Source organism: Macrobrachium nipponense, chromosome 40 (assembly GCF_015104395.2).
Source record: "Macrobrachium nipponense isolate FS-2020 chromosome 40, ASM1510439v2, whole genome shotgun sequence".
NCBI classification, from domain to species: Eukaryota; Metazoa; Arthropoda; class Malacostraca; order Decapoda; family Palaemonidae; genus Macrobrachium; species Macrobrachium nipponense.
This window is the reverse complement of record NC_061101.1, coordinates 31,084,078-31,094,335: the sequence shown is the minus strand read 5'-3', so window position 1 is coordinate 31,094,335 and position 10,258 is coordinate 31,084,078. Positions and strand designations below refer to the sequence as shown.

The 10,258-nt window shown below is 41.8% G+C and overlaps 1 protein-coding gene across 1 annotated transcript in view; it reads right to left on the bottom strand.

Annotated features, from left to right (window-relative positions):
• Window positions 1-3,029: 3,029 nt before the first annotated feature.
• LOC135212059 (PHAF1 protein CG7083-like) overlaps window positions 3,030-10,258 on the bottom strand; it is a 73,623-nt gene continuing 66,394 nt past the window's right edge. The window contains 1 exon segment of the mRNA XM_064245399.1: window positions 3,030-4,321. Within this exon segment, the coding sequence (XP_064101469.1) occupies window positions 4,262-4,321 (60 nt within the window). The 3' untranslated portion in view covers window positions 3,030-4,261.

The window sequence follows — 10,258 nt, the reverse complement described above, 5'->3', positions numbered from 1 at the left end:
TTCTATTCAGATTTTCTCTGTCGCCGGGAATGACAACAACTGTTGTGGTTTCCTCTCGATAGATATTTTCGATTCTCGCTTGCCTGGAGATCCTTTTGGACCTTTTGGTGACGTATTTGTTCTGTTTGGCTTAGCATACGCTGTTTGCGGACCGGTTTTTGACTTTGCACTGGATTTTGCTTGAAACGTCTTGATTTTGATACCGTAACTAAGACTCCTGTTTTGTTTAGAGTATGTTAGGTTGAAGGATGTAAGGTGAGGTTGCCGAAAGCTTCGGTTGACCCTCACACTGTGTGTATGAAATGCGGGGGAATGAGTGCGCGTTTAGTACCCATGTAAGGAATGTGATGGGGCTGAATGAGGATGAATATAAGGCTCTTTCTTCCTACATAAGGAAGTTGGAGAGGGATAGTTCGTAAAGCTTCCTCTAGAAGCTCTAGTAGGAGGTCTAGAGTGAGTGAGTTAGAGTCTGACCTTCAACCTTAATGTAGAGATAGAACCTCCTTCCCAGGTTGCAGCCCCTGCTCCCCGCGCCGAAGCGAAGATTCTTCTTCGGAGGCGGCGGCTTTGAAGGCTACAATCAGTCTATGGAGTTGAAGATTCGCTTATTAGAGCAAGGTAAGAGTGGGGAGTGTTAGTGATCAGTGCAGTGCCCCCAGTGTTGTGGAGGGTGCGTCTGACCGGCTCCGTAGTGCCTCCAGGCCTAGACCTCTTCCAGACTCCCAGTTCCAGTGGAGGAGGAAAGTCGAAAGCCGCAGGAGGGCTAGGGAGAGCCCCCACCGGTCAGGCGTCCCCTCGGCAGATCCTGAAGTACGCTCCCAGGCTGCCTCGGATCGTTTCAAGAAGGAGATCCTTCGTTAGTGTTTCTCCTCTTCTTCTTCGCCCTCACCGAAGCGTGGCTGGAACTCCCCGGATGCTTCGCGCCCGTTGAAGAGGGCTTGGAAGGCGCCCTGCAGCTCTTTGGCTTTCCAAGCCCGGAGGTCTTTTCCCTGAGGAGCCTTCTTTGGACGTGAAAAGGCCCAGAAGATCCTGTGATCGCTCGTCTTCTCACGCGCCTCACTCTGCTGCTTCGGAGGAAGATCCTGTGGAATCTCCTACTAGAGTCCTTGTGGGACTCCAGGCTCAGATCTCGGCCCTGGCGGACTCTCTGGCTGTTAGATCTCGTAGAAGGAAGGATGTGTCTCTTCCGGTCAAAGATCTAGACGCCCTTCTTCAGAGGATCACTCTCCTCGACGTATGTGATCTCCTTCCGTATAGGGCGGATTCGGCCGAGCGAAGGAGCTTGCGCGAGTGGCCCCACTCTCCTGGCTCCCTCTCCGCATCGTCAAGGCGCCAGACTTTCGGGCAGGCGCTCCTTGGATGGCGACGACTTTTCACCGGATAGGCTCCCCGCTTCCGGTAGGCGCTCCTCTCCTGTCAAGCATTCGTCTTCTAGTGTGCGCCCTATCGGAAGAGAGACGCTCTGCGCAGAACAGGCTTCTTTCGTCAACGTCCTTCAAGACGTTCTTCTCCTCATCGACTCCGAGAACCTTGCAGGCGCTCGTCTCCGGGTAGGCACTCGTCGCCTGGCAGCCGCTCTCCTCTCGTTACAGAACAAGTATCTAGTAGGCGCCTATCTCTTGTTAGGCGCTCTTCTCCTTTCAGACGTCAAAGAGTCTGGTGGGAGCCATGCTCCTGGTAGCCGCTCTTCGCCTGGCAGCCGCTCTTCTGTGGATAGGCATCAAGAGCCTCGGGTCCACCGTTCACCTGGTAGGCGCTTGTCTATTGCGAGGCGTCCTACTCCTGACAGCCGTTCTCCGCTAGACAGGCGCCAAGAGCCTCTCAAGCTCCCTTCTTCCGATAGGCGCTCGGCGCCTAGTAGCCGCTCTCCTTGCGACAGGCGCCAGGATTATCTAGCAGGCGCTCTCCCTCTCGCAAGCGCCCTGTTTCTGGACATGGTTCTTCCAGGGGTAAGAGCCCAGACTCTCCTTCGTTCAAGTTTTCTACTAACTCGAAGAGGGAGTCCGAACTCAGACAGGCCATATTGGATATATAGGTGTTCTTCTTTTTTTGACTCGCCGATCACCTGAAAACATAATTCCGCAGTGCTACCGAGACATGAAATGAATTGTCCTGTGTTATTTCTGTCAGGATTCCCATCAGTTCGAGTAGGTGTTTATCCGTCCCCTTTGCCTTGATTTCAGGGACCTTTGTTACATCTTCATCCTACTGCTTAATGCCTATTGCATTTGTAACAAGTGTTCATCCTTTAAGATAATTTATTTTCCAACACTAATTTATTTTCCAAACACTAGACATCACATTCTTTCTTTTTTTCCTCACTTTCATTCATTCCCCCTTTTCTTTCAAAATCCAATAATTTATCCTAGCCAAGTTGCTTATATTTCTTTTGTTTTGCATAGATGAGCACAGACTTTATTGCATATTTTTCTTCTCTTAATTGAAGGGGCAGTTCTAAAATAACCTTGCTTGGACCCTCTGTTTACCAGTGCAGTAGGTTTTTTTTTTTTTTTTTTTTTTTTCCAGACATCTTAAGTCCTGCCTCTTAGAGTAGCAGAAATGCTATTTTTTTTAAATATACTGTTCTGTAACAGAGTTCTTAATCAAACCTTTCTTTCTTTACATGTCACTTTATGCTTTATTATTCTACTGGTCACTCTGTTATCCCAAAATCCTCCAGTTTGTATCTTCGTTCAGAAAGCTGACAATACACTTCTGCCATCAGTCAAGCATCTCTTATTTTGAACTTGAATTTCCTATTTTCATCTTTATACTATACTGCTTTTACAGCTTCCCAATCATTCTCAGCACCTTTTGCTATCTTAATATTTTTGCTGGTTTTCCCTCTGTTATGCCAAGATTCCATTCCATTTCCAACTCCTCATTTCCCCATGCCACCTACTTTTTAAGCCTCCTCCTCTTCAAGAACACTTGAAGTGAACATGGATAAAATTTAAACACAAGCAGTTTTAATAATGGGAGAATTTTTATTTTTTACTTTAGGAAAAATATAAAACCAAAACAACTGATAAGTTTCATGTAAAAACACTTTAATATTATTAGAAGTTTATATGAACAGCTCACAATGGTTATGCAGACCTAGTAAGCTTCCATAGAATACAAAATTCACAATCTAATTAAATATGGAAATCAAAACTGTCATGGTACAGAAGAAGCGTATCCATGACTTTAGAAATGTTAATTTTTTCTATAGTCATCACTGTCTTCAAATGAGGTTCACATTCTCCTTGCACACGCGTGCATATGCACACACACACACTAGTACACTCGTGCACTACCTTTCTGAACACAACAACTGTGGTCAGATAAATTGTGATTATATATATAGATATATATATACGTATAGTCATATACAGTATATGGATATATATAGATATATATGATATATATATAAATATACAGTATTAATATTATTTATCAAATACTGTATGGTATCAAAATACAGTACCTTATATTTTTCTGCTATGAAAAAGAAATTTCTCCACATTAGTTAGGAAGATAATGTGCAAAACTGATTTTTAACTTAAGACATACAGTAATACAGAAGTACAGTAATACAATAACTAAAGTTTGCAAGTCTTTCCATGTTGCTCCTCTTTACATTATAAACAGAACCAAACTAGAGTTTACACAACCATAACTTAAAAACATATTTGTATTTATGCAAGATGAACAAAAGTTTGCAACTTTTATATACCTATCACTGAATACAATATTGAATAATAAAAGCCTCTTGTATTGCTCTGGCAAACAGCGCTGTGCATTAACCCTTTTTTTTTCTTTTTTGAGTTTTGTATTTTCTTTCTATGTTAGCACATTGAACATCATCCACAAAACAAACTCTTAGTGGTATCACTCCTACAAGCATGAAGATTATATATATAAAATGTAGATATTGTATATATAGATTTTTTTCTGTATTTTTTGGTATCCTTAATTTATTGAATTTGTCCTTGCCTTAAAATGGAGGAAGTACACATTGCCAATGAAACTTGACCACTACTATGCGTATAGATATCATTAGTATGTATAAGGAACTATGATTATTAAGATCACTGATACAAATGACATCAATCATAACAATGATTTGCGCAAATACAGTGGTTGCATTTTCTAAGATAATGTTGGGAAGGGAAAAGGGTTAAAGCAAACCAAATTCTCATACAATATTGTATTAATAATTGTCTGTGATTCTCTACCACTAAGTTTTATCACTTCGACATCTCACTTAAATCCAGTACTATGCCGCCTCTTCACTTTCATATAACGTTACTGAAGCTATATGTCCATTTGCCATAACCTGAGAAATAAAAATGTTTTAATTAACAATGAATTAATGATTAAGGGTAACATACATCATCTTTTGAAAAGAACTTGACATAAAAAAAAGAGTAATTACTTGCAAAACCGGGTGTAATGATAAATGGTGGAATATGTGAGACAGGAAAAATTAAATGGAAGGATGACTGTAATAGAAGTACGTATTACTAATATGTCCTCAATATAACTTATGCATCACAAAAGGGAAGATCTAATTAAACATGTTGGAAACAAAGTATAAAACTGTTAAGTGGTAATGGAGAGACAAAACTAAGAGGATTAATTAGTACAGGGAAGAACCAAAAGATTTAGCTCTAGTTCTCACTATTCTTATGTGAGAGTAGAAGTGGGTCCAGCTGCTCTTCCTCTTGGTATCTGTTTTGATATGCCATTTATTTTCAGTAATTTCTTTGTACTGATGGCTTTATTCTGAAGTTTTTTAACTTAAGGTGGTAGTGTTTTAATTTTACAGTGTCTGTGTAATTTTGTTAAACTTTAGGTGGTAGTGTCACTCACTGCTATTTTTTACAGTGTCTGTGTAATTTTGTTTAACTTTAGGGTGTAGTGTCACTCACTGCTATTTTTTTCAGTAATTTTTTTTCATTTTTGTTTACTAGGGAGTGCCTGTGTTATCTTTTTGAGGTGGTGATTTCTGTATTACTGTCTTGAGACTGCTTTAGGAACTGTAGTTTTGATTTTGTGCTGTTTGATGTGCTTTCCAATTTCTCATTATTGGTTTACCTAAAGTTCTCTGTTTCTGTTCCCTAGTTTTCTTTTTACATTGATAATTTTCTGATGTAACCTATACCTTTTTAAGGTTACATTCAATTCTCTTGCTGTGGTTTTTTTTTTTATCAGAATTTTGTAATTTACACAATACCCATTTCTTTTACATGTATTATGAGTGGACATGTAATTTACATCCAGCATAGAGAAGTTATCACCCAATGCACCCTTCGAGTTCAGGGGAACAACTTTCTCTGCGGAAGAAGACATGTTCAGTGCTTGTTTCAACTGAAAAACAGCCAGTGGTTTGTCTATGCCCAGGGATGAGCTTGCAGCTTTGTAAAGCTAAAGCCTCCAGGGTTGCCTGCCAGACTTATCGAGTGGTGCCCTTGCCCCCGCTGAAGTCGAGACTCTTTGGGTGAGGTTCCTGTGTCCTTACTGCCTTCTACTTTAGACAAATGTCAGAGATAGCACCACAGGCCCTCATCTCTATCTATCCCTTCTGCCTTGTCACATGATAATGACGTTAGTGAAAGTCCCCTTCCAAGGCTTGTCCTGCAACACCAAGAGTGATTTTTATCTCATCACCTTGTCTCCCCCTTGACCCCACTATCATCCTGTTCATCTAAATCTATATTGGTTCCTCCTGCTCCTGTACCTATGCCTTCAATAGTTCTTAGTAGTGGATGCAGCCCTTGCTGAGTGTATCAAGGTGGTGGTCTGTTTTGTGATCATTTTTTGGCGGCAGAGGATTCATCTGCAGAAAAGTTGTGCCCATTGATGTGTGTTCCCTTTACCTTTCAAGATGGCTGTTGCAATTCCTATTTCATTGCATTGCCCTCAGCCCTACATAGACCTTAGACAGTGACACCTTGGCTGGTAATTCTGCCGACTTGTAGCTGAGACTGTTAGGGTTGGACTCTGCTGGCAATTTCCTAGTATTTGGTTCATCCTTCTGCAACTGACCTTGGATCTTATTTGGAGGGAAACCTTCCTGTGGACCAAGCTGTTGCTGTAACTGTGATTACATTTATGGGAGGAATCCAACCTCCTACTACAGGTATTCCTGTCACAGGGAGTTTCCCTTCCAGCCCAGAGGACAGGCAAGTCCTGGACAGAGAAATTTGCGCTATTGACAGAGACTGCCAAGAAATTGAACTTCAGTTATACATTTCAGTACAATCATTTTAGCGTTCATCTAACTCTTTAGATGGAAACTGTGGCATTTGTCAGGTACTAGTGCCAGGGGTGGGTATCCTTGCAGCTCTATGCCTTAGGGCTACCTATTCCCATGATTCTATTCTATTCTGCTGCATTTGAGGATGTTCCTTCAGCTAAGTAGAGGGGTTGTAAGTTCAAGTTCTAGGTCTTTGGCTTTAGACCAAATACCCCCTCAGGTGTTCACCAGGATTTTCCCACCTCTGGCCGCTCTGATGCTATCTGGATGACAGGCTGGTCTATGTATCTTCCAGGAAAGAGTTAGACAAACATCTGGACATTTTTCATGTACTGCTTTATACTTGGGGTTCCAGTTCTACCTAGAGAAATCAGACCTAGGGCCTTTCATGCATGTGGTGTATTATCATTAATCAAATTGTGGCAAGTTCTGATAACCTGTTGGTTGTCCCTGGAGAATGAGTTCCCAAATTCCTTCTACATCTACTCCTTTTTGACTTGTGTTATTTTGGAAGGTTGCTATTATGTTGCAATACATCCAAGTTGCCATCTCAGAGTACTTCAGAATCTCTAGTGGCGGCGGCAGGACTAGCAGAACCTGGTGAAGTGATTTTTGCTTAGGGTTATATCTGACAACACTACTATTGTAGTTAATGCACAGAATCCAGGCAGAACAAAGTAAGCCTTTTAGGGACTTCTATTTGGCTCTCCACATAGGCAAAACACTAAGTTATGGAATATCATGATTTGTCATAGAAACTAGTAATTATTAGCAAACATACAGCAGTGCTGTATGATTCTTCCAAAAGGGCAATCTCTACACTTGGATGTCTGCTATGCTCTCTGGCAAGCACAGGGAACCTCTCTGCCAAATCTATACCAGAATTGCTCGTCTGGACTTTGAAATAGTTCTCCAGCATATTTTCCTAAGCCCATGAAAGTTTGAATACTTCAATGCCATTCGTTACAGTTGTGGCATAACCACCATCCTACAACCTCTGAAGGACGATTTTGAAATTTTCAAATGGGAAAGGAAATGAATTTCTTTAAAGATTTTATTTAAAAGATTAATGAAATTTCCCTAGTCAATTTAGGAAAATCCTCAGCTTCCTAACATTCTGTCAGCCACCATCTGAAGCCTCTGTCTCACCTAAACCTTCATGCACTTCACTTTATGTTGCATAGCCTTCAATGAAGTGTTAAGTGTCCTTGTAATTGTCCTGTCTGAATCTCTATTGCTATCCATCCTGATGACCCTGTTGTTGTCTGATCAGAGTAATTAGTACTAATAACTTGGTTATGATGAATCTGTGAAATTACAGCATATCACAATGAAGACAAGTTTATCAAAGAGCCAAGATTTGGGTTTAAGTGTGTTAACATGTGTATTTGAGATTGAGAAATAAATATTTAAGAGAAATTTATAAATGTTTTAATTTTTTTTTGCTTATGATAAATTGGGAAACAACTGTTCCATTAGTTTTAAAAGCCCCTGCAAGAAAGCATTACAATTTTTAAGGTTACTTGCTGTGGAGGAACATTTTCTTGAGTGTAAGTATAGTATACTAAAGTTCTGTACAGCACTAAATGAAATACGCATGTCTAAATGTATTTTAAATATGCAGTAACCATTTGTAAAATTAAAGAATATATTTTCTATATGAAAGATTAAGTCCACAAAACTTATGTTTTCCTTAAACAGGTTTTTTTTTTATTAGTTTTCAAGGCCACAACCAGATCGTAACAAATATATATTTAAGGCGATTTTACTGTGGAGGAAATGTTTTTCCATTTTTCAAGAATGCTAGTTTTCATATGCATATACGTGCAATTACACACATTAGCTACCATTTTCATACCAACTGAATATCAGAATCTGGATATAACATGACAAATTTTAAAATTGTCAATAGATTTGTATTTTTAACAGGTAACAAACCTGAGGTCTTATCAAGAGGAATCTTAATGCAAGCTGATGAACAGGTAAAAATCAGATTGTGAAGCAAAGAATCTGTGGCATCTGGCAACTCATGCATATATGAGGTGGAAGCTGGTCACCAACTGGGCTTGAAACCTCATGGCCCAACCCCAAAGCAGGCCTGTAGTCTCTGACAGCCGAGATGGAAAGACTTTTTCATCTCTGAGAAAGTTTAGAAAATCCTCTGCACAGAGGTTCCGAGTGGAGAGAGAACCTGTTGACGAACACAATCACAGTAAATGGCCCACTTGCCCGGGTAAACCGCTGATGAAGACCACCTGAGATTGATGAACATTGGCCCGTTGCTTTGGCAGTCTCCAGCCTTCAAATGATAGGGACCCTTCTGACTGGTGAAACCTTTTCACATAAGGTTGGCAAAGGAGGTTGTGCCATGGGGAAATTTCTCTCGGAACCTGAGACAGAAGGTCTGGGAACCAGTCTACATGCCAAGATCATACTCAGATTCCAGTAACTGTTTACTCTGTTCAGGACTTGACAGATCAGGCAGAATGGAGGGAAGGCATACACCTCGAAACTGTGCCAAGGAGGCTGAAGAGCGTCCAATGCCAAAGCAAGAGGATCCGGGACCACCGAGAAGTAGATCTCCAGTTTCTTGCTGAAGCAAGTGGCAAAGAGGTCTAGCATCTTCCCCAAAGGTGAAACAACCTGTCTGCTATGTCATGATGCAGAGGACATCTGAAACATGTGGACTAGAGTAACTCTTGACTTATCTTGTCAGCCACGACATTCCTCCTGCCTGGAAAGTACTCTGCAATTGAGCTCTGCCATGGTATTGTCTGCCATCAGAATGACAAGAGTAACCCTCCACCCTCTTGTGGAACTCCTGCAGACCTAGGAAAGCTGCTATAAACTCCAACACGCTGATATAAAGCAGCTTGCCTTTTGTACTCCAAACTCCTGAGGCCATGAAATCCTCAAGATGAGCAGCCCAACCATAGATGGAGATATCTGAGAACAGGAGTAAATCCGAAGCAAAGGACCTTGAACTGGAACACTTGCTTTCCAAAGCTAAAGCGAAGGAATCTCCTGGACGATGAGTGAGCTGGAAACTGGAAGTAATCATCCTTCAAGTCTATCGACAGCAAAATGTTGTTCTCCCTTACAATTGCTGAAACCATCTGAGGTATAGGCATCCTGAACCACCTCCTCCTGATGACAATGTTTAATATGGAAAGATCTATCACTGGTCTTTAATCACTAGTTGCCTATGAAACCAGGAAAATCCAGCTAAGACCCCGGTGAAGAACAAGCACTTCCTCTACTAAGCCCTTGTCCAACATCTTCAACACTTCCTCCTGAAAAGCTGCATGGGTTAGGAGAAGGAGGGGTCAGTCTGAGAGAGGGGTGGAATGGTGAAAGGAAGTAGATACCCCACCCAAAGGGTACTGCCATTTGGCCCAATGGCCTTCTAGACATTCCCCAACCTGTGGAAACGGGAAGGGAGTAGCACCCTCTCTATTGACGACCCACCATGCCCCTTCCTGGTTTGTAGGAGGGAGGCTGAAAAGGCACTGCTGTTGCTTAGACTCGAGCAGCCCTAACAGATGTCGACTGCTTGGCAGACTTCCTTGGAGGAGACTGCCTACTCTGCCTTGGAAAAGGTGGAGGGCAAGAGTGACCCTTCAACTTCGAGACTGCCTGCTGAACCAGCCTTTCCTTGGTATCAGCACGCCTCTGGTCTATTGCATCTTCTAATTGCGGTCTCAGAAAGTGAAGTCCCCCAGGAAGTCCCCATTACGAAGGGAAGACAAAGACTTGGTATCCACCGAACCTGCCACCTTTGACAAGGCTATGTCCCTCCCTACCAGGAGCAGGGTGGCCCAGGTAAGAGAAGACCTTAGCACCAGACTGTAGCAACATTATTATTATTATAATAAAGGTGTGCAAGCTAACGCAACCTCCATCAGAATGACATGATGCTATCGTGGTCACAGCAGTAGACTCCAGAATAGAGCCTCTTGAGAAGTCAATGAACAGTCCTCATCCCTTATTTGATCCAGGGTCAAGCCAGGCTCT